Genomic DNA, 16231 nt, shown 5'->3' with positions numbered 1-16231 from the left:
ATCCTGCTCCTGGATGGCCGCCATCTTGCAGAGATTAGCTCTGACCTGCCTGAAAGTTTAGCAAAAGTCTGTTTCAGGTGTTTAATTAAAGGGTTAGTTCACCCAAAAATGAAATTTGTCATTAATTACTCACCCTCATGTTGTTCCAAACACGCAAGACCTTCATTCATCTTCAGAACACAAATTAAGATATTTTTAATGAAATCCAAGGTTTTTTTATCCCCCATAGAAAGCAACATAATTACCATTATTACTGCTTTCTATGGGAGATTTAAAAAAAAAAAACCCTCTCGGATTTCATTAAAAATATCTTAATGTGTGCTCTGAAGATGAACGAAAGTCTTGCGTGTTTGGAACAACATGAGGGTGAGTAATTAATGACAAATTTCATTTTTGGGTGAACTAACCCTTTAAAATTGGAGCCAAACTCTGCAGGACACTGGCCCTCCAAGAGCAGGATTGGACATCCCTGATGTAGACCATTCCCTTTTTTGTCACACACAGATTTTTTTGAACCATGAACCTTTAAGGCTCTGTGGTAGAGTGCCACAACAGTGTAAACCCAAGGTGTCCACTTCAGAATTGCAAAATCACATTGACAGATTTGCCTACTGTCCGATTGTCTTTTGGGCTCAACAAAAGGCTCAAATGATTTGTAACCATCTCCGTATACTCTGACTATGCTCTACGTAATGTTCTGGGTTCCATGTGCCTTGACAACGGTGATTGGGCCTAAGAGTTCAGAAGTCTTTCAATATTGCATGTCAGGATTTAACAGTAGGCACTTGTACTGATATGAGAATTTATCAAGTCTCGGTCAGTGCCAGCATCACTCCCTTGAGTGACTGAGGTCAAGGAGGGTAAGGTCTTCTTGGTTTTTTGATAAGATGCGCAAACTGAGTCGTGGGCAGAAGATCGTCACGTTTGGTGGTTTTGGTCATGAGTGTGTCATGTTCAGAAGTGCTGCTATATTTATACTGCGGTTTCACCCAGAGCCGCAGTACTGCCTGTTTCTTCAGAGGAAGGGGGCTCATCAGCACTGACCCTCATTTCAGCGTCCTCCTCTTTGAGCTCCACATTAGATTCTGTGATGGGAGCTCCTGATTTATCTCCTATGGAGTCATCCTCCATTTTGATGTTGAGGCCGTTGTAATCGGCAAGCAAGCCCTGGCTGTAGGCGCCGGCACTGGCGTGAGTGAGTCCGTGGACCTTCTTGAGGTGTTTCTCCAGCGTGGCATAGACGGTGAATGGGACAGAGCAAAGCTGACACTGAAAGGGGGCACGTGTCCCGCGGGCACCATGTGTTTTCATGTGGCGTGTGAGCTTGCTACTCTGTGCGCAGGCGTAGCTGCAGAGTCCGCAGCGGTATGGCCTTTCGCCCGTGTGGCTGCGCCGGTGTACCGTAAGGTTGCTGCTGTTACGGAAACACTTTCCGCAGAATTCGCAAGCCTCTTCTTTTTTCTTCTTGCCTCCTCCGCTGGTGACCTGCCTCCTTTCGTTTTCCTGCTGCCAGTCCTGGACTATCTCCACTGCCTCCACCTCTTGCTCCCATTCGCCTTGAGGACGATCTTCCCGTTCGGGGCGCTTTGGTGTGCAGTTCCCACTGGCGATCCCACTCTCTCCACTTCCACCTGTATCTCCGCTCTCCAGAGAGCCCTCCGAGGGGCTGCCGTAGGGAGAGGGATGTTGAGGATCACCTTGACCCTCTTCTTCCGCTTCTCTCAGAGGCTGGTAGTACCGCAGCAGATTGCGATCCGCAGCCCTGGACTGAGAAGATATCAAGATCAGGCTGGTACCTCCTGGATGCTTTCCAGCTTCCAAGCTGGCTCCATGACCACCGGAAATATCATTATCTCCCTGTCCAGAAAGCTTTCTGTCCTCATCCGCACTGGCAAGGCTGGGATCAGATGTTTCCTGTCCAGCACGACGGTGGCTTCTCATGTGTCGTGCAAGTTCGCCGCTCTGGGAGAACGTGAGCTGGCACAGACCACAGTGGTAGGGCCTATCGCAGGCGTGAGTGCGGCGGTGTGCGGACAGGCTGCGCAGAGACTGAAAGCCTTGGCCGCAGAGCTGGCAGGAGAAGGCTGTGTGAATTGATGGAGTGGAGTGGGGAAAAGGCGAAGCGGCTGGTGGAGACGGGGATGGGGAAGGTACCACTCCGCCATTGCTGCAGCTGACCTCCGCCAGGCGCTGTAAACACATGGAAAAGTTCAGGCCCTGCATGTCGCGCGGTGCAGGGGTGGAGCTGTGGGGAGGCTTGTGAGGGCGGGCTGATCTCTGGGAGGACGGCTGGAACGCAGAGGCCAGTGCGGCACCCAGATGACGTGGATCCATCGTGGCCGGCGGTTTTGATGTCTGCGTGATGGTGTCATCCTCCACCTGGTAGATGCTGAGAGAATGTGCGTTCTGAGCATGCTGGAGGAGAGTCCATGCGCTGGAGAACATACACTGACACACCTGGCAGGTGAAAATGGAGGGCTCTTCTGTTTTGGAAAGGAAGAGAGAGAGAGAAAATTAATTTATTAGTCAAACAAACACCTAAAAAACTACATTTACTCAATACAAATCAGTCAAAACCAGTGTTAGGGAAAGTTACCTTTAAAAGTAATGGATTACAATATTGTGTTACTCCCTAAAAAAGTAACTAATTGCATTACTTAGTTACTTTTTATAAAAAGTAATGCGGTACATTACTTTTTCTCACCTAGGTTGGGTTTACTTGTGTTTTTTTAATAACAAAAGTTCTATTTTTGGCAAATGTTAAGGCCCTTTCAAACTAAAAGTGAAATGAATAAGCCTCAGGCTGAAGGAAATGCAAACTCACGCCTGTACAGTAGAGGGCGCAGCTCAAACAAACCTTTCAGCTGTGCTGCCATTCTCGATTAAAGAAGAACAGGATGAAGAAGAACGTTTAACACTCTTACTCCAGTAATAAAAACAAAACAAAAAAAGGTAACACAAATGTGATGTTTAACTAAAGTCATTTATGCTTATTCATATGGTTGAATTTGATCATAGAAGGTCAGCAGCAAAGACATTGGTTAATAAAGTGAGATTAAATACATAAAGTATATTTGTGTTACTTAACATTTAATTATTGTACTTTGCATAATATTCTGAGTTCACATTTCACAGACTTCAAGTGAGATGAGTAAACGCATGTTCACATTTAGTCTAGAAGTACAATAAGGTTCACACACAACGCCTCTGCACTTACTCTTGATTTTTCTCAACATGGGGACAGGAGAGTAACTTGCGTTACTTATTTCAAAAAGTAACTACTTATTTGAAAAATATTTTGTTGTAAATTTAAAAGTAATGCGTTACTTTACTAGTTACTTGGAAAAAGTAATCTGATTACGTAACTGTAATGCATTACCCCAACACTGCTAAAATCACACTAACAGATGCCATTTTTTAAAATATCAGTACATTCAGGAAAGAAAACCAAACTTGTTTGACTAGTAAATGGTCCATAACATGCTTATATCTCTAACTGATGAGGTCCATTGACTGAATCTTCATTTCTAGGTTTTGTGAATGTCCATACTAAAAATGCAAACAACCTGAGCCTCTCTCACGCTATATAACCCTGTATATAACTAACAAAATATGCTTAGTGGACTGGAAAGACGTCTATCATGACGACATGAAAATGAAACCGCAGAAAGAAAAGGTTGCAGGCGAACTTGGTCATTTACAGAAAACAGAGCAAAACAGGTAAAACCACAAATACTTGTGAAAACAGGGCAGGTTCAGTCCATGGCTATGTTCAGAAAAGAATGCTAACATACTTCTTACGGCATATAGCACAGGCCACAATGTATAATGCAGAACATTACATTAAATTTAACAGTATGTTGAATGCAACAATAAATGTTTCATTCAGCTACAATGTTTTCACATGACCTACATACTTTGCATGCTTTGATATCATCTTAGAGATTATATGGTTTAGTTTATATAGTAGTTTTAATCAGATTTTGTGCCAGTCCTATAAAAATTATAAAGAAAAATAATTTTTCCTTATGATTTTAGAGTGAAATGTGACCTGGTCAAGTTTCAGTGCTAATCACCCTTCTAAAATAATCCACGTATTATGCTGCAGTAAACACAGCCCAAAACTCATCCTCCTGACCTACTGCATCACCTCTCAAGAACACGATTTCCTCATTTGTCTAATTTTTCATGCAATTTTTTTTTTAAGAAAAGCTGCATGTCACAAACCCCTGCAGGTGTCAGAGCAATAATGAGCTGGTAATAGCGCCGCTGTTGAGTCAGACCGGAGCAGAAAGGCTCGCCTGATTAAAGGTGTGCTCACAGGAGAGCCGGATGACTGCGGAGAGAAAGATTGAGACAGAAGCAAATGAGCACGGATGGGCTCCTTCAGCAGCTCTGGAGGTATTTTTAAACATGGTTAGCTTTGTCTCTATTTCAGAGAGCCACTCGCCAATTAAGCTGCAAATTGCTAATTAGCGGAACGGGGCAAACGAAGGTTTTATGCAAATGAGTCCTGACTCAGCCTCCTTGATAAATGGGGCCTGTCTGCAAAGAGGATCCCAAAACTGAGGAAAATTCATTTCATTTTTTCCATTCTCTTACAAAGGGTTCAAAGCAGAGTGCTATAAGCCTCTTTTACATCTCCTCAAGTCAAAATCCTTCTGCATTTTATTGGGAGGGAGGGAGGGGGGGGGGGGGGGGGCGAAGAAGAAGAAGATTAAAAAGAGCCTCTCCTATTCTCTTCTTTCGTACTCTGTGCCTAGAGAAGAACGAGAGTCAAAAGCAAGAAGCAGATCTCTGAGCCTCAGGGACGGAGGTTAAAACAAGGGAAAGACGGAAGAAACGGGTTTAATTTAAGAACAAAAAGAAATAGCTGCACAGGTCATGAAAAACAACAGAAAAATCATCACCCCTGTGACTGCACCTTCGCCCCCTCTGAACAACACCCCTTCTGCCTCCAAATCTCTCCCTCGGGTGGAGGGTGCGAGGAGGGGTGGAGGGGCTTTTGTCTCAGGGTCTTGGAGTGAAACACAATACCCAGCCTGTCTCTCTCTCTCTCTCTTTCCTCTCCCTTTCTTTCATTCTTTCCCCTCACTCTTTTTGTAAGGATTCCCATTTGGCCCAGGGTAGCAATTGCATATTAAGCAGAAGCAATAACCGCTAATTAAAAATGCAGATTGGCTGAGAGCGCTAACGAGCAGCAGGCAGAATCTTCTCTCTCTAGGGAACAGAGGGAGAGAGAGAGAGAATAAAGGGACATTTGAAATGAAGAGCAAAGAGACGGCTGGAGGAAATAAAAATAAGACTATTGATACATTGTCTAAACTAATTCAATAATCCATTCCACTGAACTGCTGTCTCCAAAATCTCTGTGTCACTGTTTTACACCCACACATAAGCACACACACTCCTGTCTGATGGTTTGTGGGTTAACTGATTTTTCATTGGATGAGTCAAAATGAAAGCGCAAATACGACGTGCATACAAAACGCCCTCATCCAAGCAGCACAAAAAATGTATCCTTTTGGGGACCAAGAGTTGCCAAGAATTGGGCTACATTTAAAATCTGTCACCGATAGATTTTTTGTTGTTGTGAGGGTTTGGTGCATTTAAACAGCACGAATTAGATTCATTTAAAGTCCCCCTGCGCTGAAAATCAGGTTTTTAATGTTGTTTATAAGTCTATGTGGCGTTTTTAATGTGCTTCAAGACAAACCATGTGCAAATTCATAAGTCAACACCATTGTTGAGTATTTAAAACTGCAGTGATCTAAAGACAGTTTCAGAAATCGCAGGTGTTTCTTATGGTCACAAACTACCTTGTAACCAATCACGTCAACGTGTGATCGTCAACTAGTGGATCTCTGAGCTGGTGTGAGTGAAGATAATTTGCATATTAACAGAGCCGCAAATACTAAATGAATGTAACTCTACACCCTTGCCTCAAGTTATTTTAAGAAATGTAAGGAAATAAATGTTTAAATATGTCATTTTGGTGATCAAAGGTGAGTTTTAAGAGATAAAATTATTGACCTCAGGGGGACTTTAATGAAAAAAAAAATTACATTAATATAAGTGATACAAATACATAAATTTTATGTTTTTATGGGTACGTTTACACTACAATGTACTAAAAATGGAAACGTTTTTCCTTAGCGTTTTCCACGACAACGTCGTCAAAATCTCCATTCACACAGATCCGCGAAAATGACTAAAAATGCTGCATTATTCACGTCAGGCCAGTAGTTGGCGATGGCACTTGATGTCGCATGCGCATGATGTCACTGTTTTCACAAATTGACGTTATAAAAAAAAATTGTATCGATTTCAAAAACTTGCACTTTGAAACACTCTTCAAAAGTTTGCATTTTCAGGCACCTAAAATGCCTTTGTTGTGTAAATGAATGGCCAAATTAAGGTTTTTTAGTTGAAAACGGTGTCCCGAATTATTATTTACATTTGCCCAAGTTCTATCCTATCCTAATAACTAACAACTGATGTCAGAAAAAAGGGTTCAAGCATGTACATGTCACCTACTAATACATTAAACAGCATACAATGAATGATACTGATATGATGAATGATTTGATACTGATAAGCTGATATTTTAACATTTGAAAATGTTATGACCAGTAAGCTGATATTAAAATTCTATAATATTTTGTACAAATAAATTAAGATTAAAACACTAAAAACTAAAAACTAAAATCAATTGTTTTAAATACTGAATATAGGAATCACAACATTATAATACAGTTTGAAAAATAGATATTCATTTCAAATAGTTATTCATTCATTTATTCAGTTTGGGGTCAGTAATTTTCAGTAATCTTTTGTTCAGCAAGGTTGCATTAAGTTGATCAAAAGTGACAGTAAAGCATTTTTTTCAAAATATTTCTAGTTCAACCATTTTGAACATTAATAATAATAATAATAATAAAAAGAAGAATAAATATTACTTTTGCACCAAATTCAGCATTACAGGAATAAAATTACATTAAGAAGAAAAGTTATTTTAAAGTGTAAAAATATTTCACAATATTACGGTTTTATAAATGCAAATAAATGCAGCGTTGATATGCATAATAAGAGACTTCTTTCAAAAATATTTATTAAAAATCTCACCTACCGCTAACTTTTGAACGGCAGTGTATATATTCTTGCATTGGACTGTTTTTGTCATGCAGACTTGGCAACCCTGACATGTCAGATAAAACTAATTATCATTCACTATTTCACTTTTAGCACTTTTGAACTGTCTTTCAAGTCAAAGTTAAAAACTTCAAACAGTTCCATATCAGACCCAATCTTTGTCTCTGATGCCTCATAATCTTTGTCTCAATAATAACCCAAGACTGTTGACAGTGAGGAAGTAACACATTAGCATATTTTGCACCTCTCACCCTGGCCCCTTTTTTCAGCAACATACACCTTTCACACACAAAAAAAAGGCATAAGGGAATGAACCCCAGAGAATCAAGAAACGTGGACGGACGGAAACAGAGCACGAAAAGGAAGGAAGCGCAAACATGTGTACATATATGAGGGAGTGACCTGAAAGCAAGAGTGTGTTTTGTTGATAACAATCAATTGTAATCATTTGCTTGCCTTTATAAACAGTCTGTAATGATAAACTAATAAATGTTTGCTTTGCTCATGGTGTAGGGTGAAAGAATCCTGCCCATATGAGGAAGCAGTTCAGGTCACGGTTCAATAGCATCACACCTGCACAGGCCGATTCCCTTTACGGCCGACTACTGCACTGAAAAACACTCAAGCAGCTTTAACACACACACACACACACACACACACTACTATGACACACACACCCACCAACATCCTGTTTAACAGTCGAAAGTGTTCAATGTTTCACCCATATTCTTCTTTACAATCTTAAAAAATTGGTTTATTGTCATCTTTGCTTCCATGAAGAACCTTCAACATCCATGGAAAATTTCCATGGCAGAAAAGGTTCATTAGATAAGAGGTACACGATTGGAGTAAAAAAATAAATAAATAAAAAAATCTGGATTTTTCTGATTGCGATAAAAAAAAAAAAAAACTTTTTCAGGATTGCTGTGCTTGTTTGTAGGGCTTCACAATTCGGCCAAAAATGTGTAGCTATTAAATAATAATAGTAATTATTATTTTTATTATTATTGCTAAAAAATATGAACACTACTAAATAAAAAAAGAAAAATATTACTATTGTAAAACACTCTAAAATAAAAAAAATAAAAAATCAGTATTAAGAGGGGACCTATAATGCCATTTTTACAAGATGTAAATAAGTCTCTGGTGTCCCCAGAATGTGTCTGTGAAGTTTCAGCTCAAAATACCCCACAGATCATTTATTATAGCTTGTCAAATTTGCCCCTATTTTGGTGTGAGCAAAAACACACCGTTTTTGTGTGTGTCCCTTTAAATGCAAATGAGCTGCTGATCCCGGCCACTTTCCAGAAGAGGGAGGAGCTTTAACAGCTCACGCTTCGGTTGCTCAGCAACAACAAAGCTGGAGAATCTCACGCAGCCAAAATGAGGATTGTCAGTAACGGTGTTCAGCCTTATATTGTTCAAACCGGAGTCGACACTGATGGAGAGACTCAGGAAGAAGTTACAACTTTTAGAGTGAAACTGGACGTTTCTGAACGGTTAGTGGATAAATTTATGTAGTTGCTGAGGAGTTGATTCAACTCATCGACTATGGTTATTTGGTCACTGAAAGGTTCTTTGGGAAACCCAAAATGTTTTCTTCTATGGATTCGCTGCAAAACCCTCTTTTGGGACCTTTATTTTTAAGGCCCTGTTTACACCTGGTATTAATATGTGTTTTGGTCGACTGGATCACAAGTGGATGATGATAAATACGGGTGTAAACGGGGTGTAAAATGCTTTGAGCTTATCCACTCTCAACCAGAGGTAGTCAAAAACACATTCAACCGGATTGCTTTTGTAGCGTAAACGCTCATGTGGTCGAATGTGTTCGAACAGCTACAAAACACCACCTTCTCTCCGCCGGCTGACCTAATGCATCAACATCATGGGAAGTGCGCTAGCCAAACAGGATTTAAACTTTGTCGGCTTCAGACCCAAGTTTGGTTTGAAGATAAAAAAGGTACCAAGCACAATGTTCTCTCACCATTCCTGATTTCTAACACCCACCAACCGTGTTCGCTGTTGTCTCGCAGCTGTCAGAGCAGAAACATAAGCTGCTGTTATCCGTCGTTTCCAAGTGAGTTCATATGTAAATTGCGTGAGCTTATTTTGTCCATTAGATAGAAAGATCTGAAAACAAACATACATTTACCCGCCCATAAATCCTCCCCTCAAACAAAATCAGGTCAGAAGTGGTTGAAAGTGGACAAAAGAGACGGATTAAAACACCAGAATGTGTCTGCCACGTCCGCTTGTGATCCGATCGACCAAAACGCATCTTAATACCAGGTGTAAACAGGGCCTAAGCGTATGGTGCATCAACACATTTCACATTTCATGACTTTATTTTGAAGAGTGAGAGGACAGGAGCGATGCAATTCACAAAGGACTCTGGGAATAACACCCCATGTCAGCACCTGCTATGACTGACAGCGCAGGAATAATGAGGGGTTTGAGGAAAGAGTGTGTGTGTGTGTGAGAGAGCTCGGGGAGTTGTGTAGTTTGGTGGCCTGACTGTGCAGTGTTTACCTGGCCACTTCACCTGAGAGACAGAGCTAAGGAGATGCTCAGGTGTGCTCAGGTGCCTTTCCACCGTCCCCCAGGGTGCGTGTATAAGTGTACGTTTGCTCGCGTGTGTAGCAGAACTACCTATCCCTTCCACACAATTAAGCCCGGCGTCTCTAACTCTCCAACTCACCAAGGCCTCAGCGCCACAGCAACGGCGGCCTAATGAGCCGGACTGGGGACGAGGTTGTTAAATGAGGGGACAGTTTTACAAAAAAAGACACTAATTAGCACCTAGAACTCACCGGCTCGGTTGGCCTCCACCCTCACACCTGGCTCTTCCTTCCATCTCCTGTCCGTCATCCGCCGGAGCTCCACGTATCCCGCCTCCACCTGCGTTCCTTGGCCGCACTGCAGCGTCCGATTGGCCGGAGAGGGAGGGGTGTGGCCCTGAGGCTGGGCTCTGGCTGTGCTGCATCCACCCTGTTTGTGCTGGATGAAGGTGAGGATGTGGGCCAGCGGGAACGCCTGACCACACTGGCCACATGTCAACAGGTCACGGCCTCCATCTTCAGACTGAGGCATCCGCTCAGGTGACGGCAAGGAGACGCCGGGGATGACTGAGGAATCCGGAGCGTCTGTGAGCAGAACAAGACAATAATGTAAAAATACTCTTTAGGGCTATAAAGAGTTAACCCTGGGTCATTCTAAACCCTGGGTTATAGTGCTGTAGGAGCAGAAACGACGCCACTGGAGCGATTGCTAATGAGACGAGCGCGACACACGGCTCGAGAGCAGCAGAACTTTTATTATGCCACAGTCACTGCTTCAGCTTCTTCCGGTCAAGCGTATGTGGGGTATCACAGTGCTGTTTTATCATATTAGATACATTTGTGTGTTGAAAGTTGTTATAATAGTACTGTGCGTTCGCTTGGCGGTTACTATGAGACACTTGTTGCACACTGTAGTAAGCTAGATTGATATTAGGCATGGTAAAACATGGTAAATCAAGAAAACGAGATTTAAACAATAAGACTTATTGTTTTCAGCTATGATTGTGTCCAAACAGTTGCTCACCTGTCTAATAAAACACATAAAGCGTCTTTGGTGTTTCCATGGTTTCTACAAAATAAAACCGGAAACCGAAGGGAACGCGGGTATGATGTCACTGATAGGCGACACACAGACATGGTTAAAATTGCTTATTTCTTTGGATTTTGGAACATTCTTGGAAACATTTGGGATAATGTAAGTACACAAGTCAACAAAATATATAACGCTGTTCAAGTGGTTTTTGGATATTTTAATCCATATTGGGCCAGTTGTTCAAAAAGTCCAGAATGATCTGGAATTCGAAATCCCATGTTTCGCTATACAGGATCAGGTAATCCATCTTACTTTTGTGCTGGTTTTTCAAAGCAAAATTGGATTGGATCACCCTGATCCAGATACACACTTCTTCAGATTACCAAATCCGGATTACTAGTGCTCTACGGAGCCCCTAAAGGGACATGGAGATGGAAAAAAATATGAGATGAAAAAAAAAGTTTTGTGTAGCGTTCGCAAAGAACTTTTGACTGGTTCATCTGTTATAATTGAGCCAAAGTTTACAGTGATAAAAAAACACTTTAAATATAATATTTTTGTTTGATATTTACAGCTGTTTGGGGATTATTTCATGTCACCAAATCTCTTTTTTACTTTACTGTAGGATACCGAAAGGCTTAATAGGTAGCCTCTAGTCTACTTCTAATGTATTACTTTAACAGTTAAACTAATCAAGAGCAAAATAAAATGTGTGCATGTATTTTACATGATAAAAATAATGTATTTTTATTTCATTTTTGTTCCTGAAATCCGCCCTTCTGCTGGGGTCACCCTTCTTTTTGGATCAAATGTATCCCAATCTTACAAAAAATTTTAAACAACTCAAACTGATGATTTGATCCAGATCAAAACCAAGATTGGATTTTGTGATCTAATCTGATTTCAGAATCCTTTTTTCCATTTCGAACAATCCATTTTCAAGATATGATCCAATCTGATCAGGTTACTTTTGAACAACTGGCCCCTGGTTATAAACCGACATTTCACACTGTACATTCCTCAACATTCCTATTTGCATACTTGCAAAGTCAATGTCAGTGATTGGACGAACGGAGCAAGCAACCTGTTTGTATAAAGGCTCAAGCATTGCACATACTTATATTATGTATTTCCAATTGTACAGTCACTGAATGGACTATAAAAGGTAATAATGAAACGGTCACTTCTTTACTCCAATTGATGCGTTTTCTGTCACCATTTGGCATTGTTTCCTTAAAACGCTGAAACTACAACACAGGGCGTTTCTGTGACTCTCCATAGCATGTGAATATGAGGTACATCTGTTGCTGTAACATTCTAACACTGCTTCGTTTCACATGGCACACATTTGGCACCGCAATACTCTGGAGCAGAGCTTCATAATCTGTGTAAAAAGTGGCGCCAACCCTGCTTCTAAATAAAAGCGGGGTTTAGAACGATGATAACCTGGGGTTAAGCGCAGTGCAAGGAGACCTTTTTTTCAGAGAGTCTCTTGGGAGTCTTGAAATGACCAAACTGAGTGGCTTTGCAACAACTTTGTTTCTCTTCTAATGTGCTACTTTCAGTTCTCTGCATTTGTCGGTGTACTGCTAAACTGTCACCATCAGCACGGCTCTGTCTGGTCAGCAGATACTGACCACTTCCTGTGTCTCTGCCACCGAGGTCTGCCTTGCACAGGAAGCAGTGCGATGCAGCTCCGACCTGCTTGAGCAATTCGCCCATTAGTGCACGCTGATACATCAGGCACTTTGCACTGTAGTCGCCCTGCCACGCTCACAAGTCTGCTGATACAGGCAAGGTGTCTTTCACACCACTCATAACTGCTGGGGCGAATGAGCGTCGCAGTATGTAAATCAAGCCAGGTCAAAACTGAGCCAAGCAGAATTTTGAAAATGAAAATAAAGTCTACTTTACAAACTTTTTAATATTTTTCTGAGTCTAAAGTGAAAACCACTTTCATATTTTGTCCATCTAATGCCATTTTTACACTGCAAAGGTGGCACAGAAGCTGCATATGCGCTACAAAAGTGCATTATTGCTGCACAGAGGTGAAATAAATGCATTTACGCAAGAATTGCATGTTTTGCAAAATATGAATTTATGAATATAGAAACATTATACTACAAATAGCTACTCTGCAACGTTTAAGGCTGCTGCATTTCATTTACACAGAAGCAAAGCAGCATCAGGGCCTCCTAGGATGGATCAAACTACATATTTTAAGCAGAATTTCAATGAATTTGGCGCAGACACAGATTCTGCTTAGAGCGCCTTTAACTTGACTGTAAAAGGGCGAGTTAAGAGAGGAACTTGCCCTTTGACCTGGGTGCCGCTGCTGTGGTCATGGACTCCAGAGCGAGCGCGCGCGCACGCACACACACACACACACACACACACACACCTACAGCCTGGACTGGATCCACCTGCCCGGGCTAGGCTGTCCATGCCGATGCAGGTACAGACAGTCCGGGAAGGGGAGGATTTCACCAGTGGTTACTCAAAAATGTCACCTTTCCTGTTTCAACAGCTCTGGTTGTTTGTGCCGACACGCAAAAGGCGCGGCTGCTCTCTCTCACAAATTAGTGACTGGAAGTCCGACTCATTTAAGTGAATCGGTTCTTTCGAACAATTCGTTTTACGCGTTTAGCAGTTGTTTTCATGTCATCACGTGGTCCTTGACATCTCGTTTACATGCTAAAATCGACCAGTAAAGCCACATATTTCGTTTTTTTTTTTTTTTTTTTTTTCATTATTACGGATGTTTATTATAATTCAATACGTCTCAGTTCAGTTGTATGAGTCAGTTAATAAAGAACAAAGTCATTTAAAACCTAAATATAATGTTCACTTTCATTGTAACACTAAAAATAACATATATCAAGTTAAATAGTTAGTAAATAAATGTTAATAGAATGCAGTGAAGTAAAACCAAACGTATCTGTGTTGATAAAACGGTCATAGCTGCGTTACGAATAAATAAATGTTAATAAAATGCAATAAAGTAAAACCAAACGTATCCGTGTTGATACGAATAAATAAATAAATGTTAATAAATTGCAATGAAGTAAAACCAAACATATCCGTGTTGATAAAACGGTCATAGCTACATGAAGAAAACGTTTACTAAAATATTTCTGCCGTTCGGCTATTAAAGTAACGTTGCGCCGTCAGTCAAATCCTCAATTCAACCGATTCATTGAACAAGATTCGACTCAAAAGAACATTCACGAATCGGACCAAAGCACACACATCAAACTAGAGTCTTGTGGTCAGGTGAGGCACGCACAGCTGCCCACAGTTAGAAGATAAAACAAACAACAAAAAGATTCTGTCATGATCAAAACAATATTTCATATCCAATTATGCTATGTTTATCAATCAATTATTAATAATAAACAACAACAACAACAACAGCAGCAGCAAAAATACTGGAAGTGAACCGCACTTGTCAGCAGGTACAATTACGAGTGCCATCCAAAAACGAGGGTTTGTGTAAAAAATATGAACTAAAAATTAAAAAGTAGCCACTAAGGTATGAGTGACGACATCACAACATAAAGATATCGTGAAGATGCAATAAGGAAGTGTGCACAATGTTATTGCTCCAACTCGATCACTAAGGAACTTCAACCTAAAACCTCCTTATACACATTTAACACAGATTGATTACTATACAATAAAAAAACACCCATATAAATAAAAAAACCCATGAGGTTATGTTATCATTTCAACTCCAATGTCAAGTTCTGGACACGCACTGAACCACAAACCACGTGAAAAGTTATTAGCATAACGTTACATTGATTACGCGTTATTGATTACTCATTCTCTCACTGTCCCACATGATCCATATTCGGTTCTCCGTCAATATATGTTGTGTTTTATCACTTAAATGTGAATAAAGTGGTCTTAAATCCAGCTTACCTTGCATTGCGCTCAGGTGTTGCGGTCTGCTGCCGAGTTTTCGTCTGGACATAGTGAGAGAAGATCCTCTAAAACTACACCAGAACTAAACGGACACTATAAATCTCATAAAACAGCAATGATGTGTGACTTGACTGTCGTTCGGTGCAGTATTCAAGTTCACACTGTCTGCTGGCCCTACAGGAGGAGGAGGAGGAGGAGGGCACGAGCAACGCCTCCAGCCCTTCAGCCCGCCCATCATCATCATCCTCCTCGGTCTTATCATCATCACTGACCTCATTAAACAACACTACCGTGCTTAGGCGACACCATCAGAGCCACTTTAAAAGATTCAAACTCCTTCTATTCCTTATCTACCTGTCGTATTGGAGGAATTATGTAAATAGTCGTTTTGATGGCGCGCAGCTGCTGCTCCGACATCAATAAAATGTGCTGGTTAAGGATGTGGGTGAAGAGGAAGTGGCTTTATCGAGGTCGACTGAGACAGGTGTTTGTTTGGCTGTCCGGCTTATTTCGAAACCCAAAGTAACTGTCGCTTTACTTTCAGATACTTGCTTCTATTTTGTGGGGTAAATATAGGCTAACGGAGACGGTTTACATTTGTTTTCATGTACAAAGTAATCAAATTCCGTTAAAAACGGCAATTAGCGTAGAATCATAAGTAGCTCTAATGGTGAAGTGCGCCATCTTGCGGTTACAAGTGGTGACGTCAAAGAAAATCCGTTAAAAAAAAGAGGCACAAACGACGTTTTTTTTATTTTTATTCACGATTAGCTTTTTATTTCAGTGTCAAAATATGTGATCATCGATGATTTTTCTAATACAAGAAATGACATTTACATTGCTGAGTGAAAAAAAAAAAAGATAATGGGCATTTAGAAATGTAAAACATTTTTTTTCTCACTCTTTAATGAAGGGATTATGTACAATGATGAGGTAAAATGGGCAGATTCACCGCTTAAGGAGACAGTTTACCCGAAAACAATTAGTTTGTCGTCATTTATTCACCCTGACTGACTTTTTTTTTCTTCACATGATGTAAGGCAGAATGACGTGCTTCGGAAACTCAGTCTGTCGCGCGAGTTTAGAGCAACATGAGGGTGAGTAAATGATGAGAGAATTTGCATTTTTGGGGGATCTCCATTTTTAAAATGGGGTGTGAGACACAAGGGAGAGATTAAAGGATTAGTTCACTTTCAAATTAAAATTTCCTGATAATTAACTCACCCCCATGTCATCCAAGATGTTCATGTCCTTCTTTCTTCAGTTTAAAAGAAATTAAGGTTTTTTGATGAAAACATTCCTGGATTTTTCTCCATATAGTGGACTTCAATGGCCTCCAAACAGTTGAAGGTCAAAATTACAGTTTCAGTGCAGCTTCAAAGCATTCTACACAATCCCAGATGAGGAATAAGGGTCTTGCACTAGCATATTGTATATGACAATTTAGTTCAAACTTTAACCTGAGGAGGGCAGTGATACACTTAGCAGCATCTACACTGCTGGAATTCTAATAGAGAAGAAGACGAGAGCTAGTTCAAGATGAGCATTTATGGTTAAA

The 16231-nt window shown here is 40.8% G+C and overlaps 1 protein-coding gene across 1 annotated transcript; it reads right to left on the bottom strand.

Annotated features, from left to right (window-relative positions):
- Positions 1-352: 352 nt before the first annotated feature.
- Positions 353-15045, bottom strand: znf296 (zinc finger protein 296). The gene is made up of 3 exons (XM_048168012.1): positions 14671-15045; positions 9966-10298; positions 353-2483 (listed from the first exon to the last, which is right to left on the bottom strand). The coding sequence occupies exons 1-3, from the start codon at positions 14720-14722 to the stop codon at positions 973-975; spliced, it is 1896 nt and encodes a 631-aa protein (XP_048023969.1). The 5' UTR covers positions 14723-15045; the 3' UTR covers positions 353-972.
- Between the last annotated feature and the right edge of the window lie 1186 nt (positions 15046-16231).

The sequence above is a fragment of the Megalobrama amblycephala genome, linkage group LG19, assembly GCF_018812025.1.
Source record: "Megalobrama amblycephala isolate DHTTF-2021 linkage group LG19, ASM1881202v1, whole genome shotgun sequence".
Taxonomy (NCBI): Eukaryota; Metazoa; Chordata; class Actinopteri; order Cypriniformes; family Xenocyprididae; genus Megalobrama; species Megalobrama amblycephala.
Note: the sequence above shows the minus strand (reverse complement) of the source record. Positions and strands in the feature narration are given on the sequence as shown.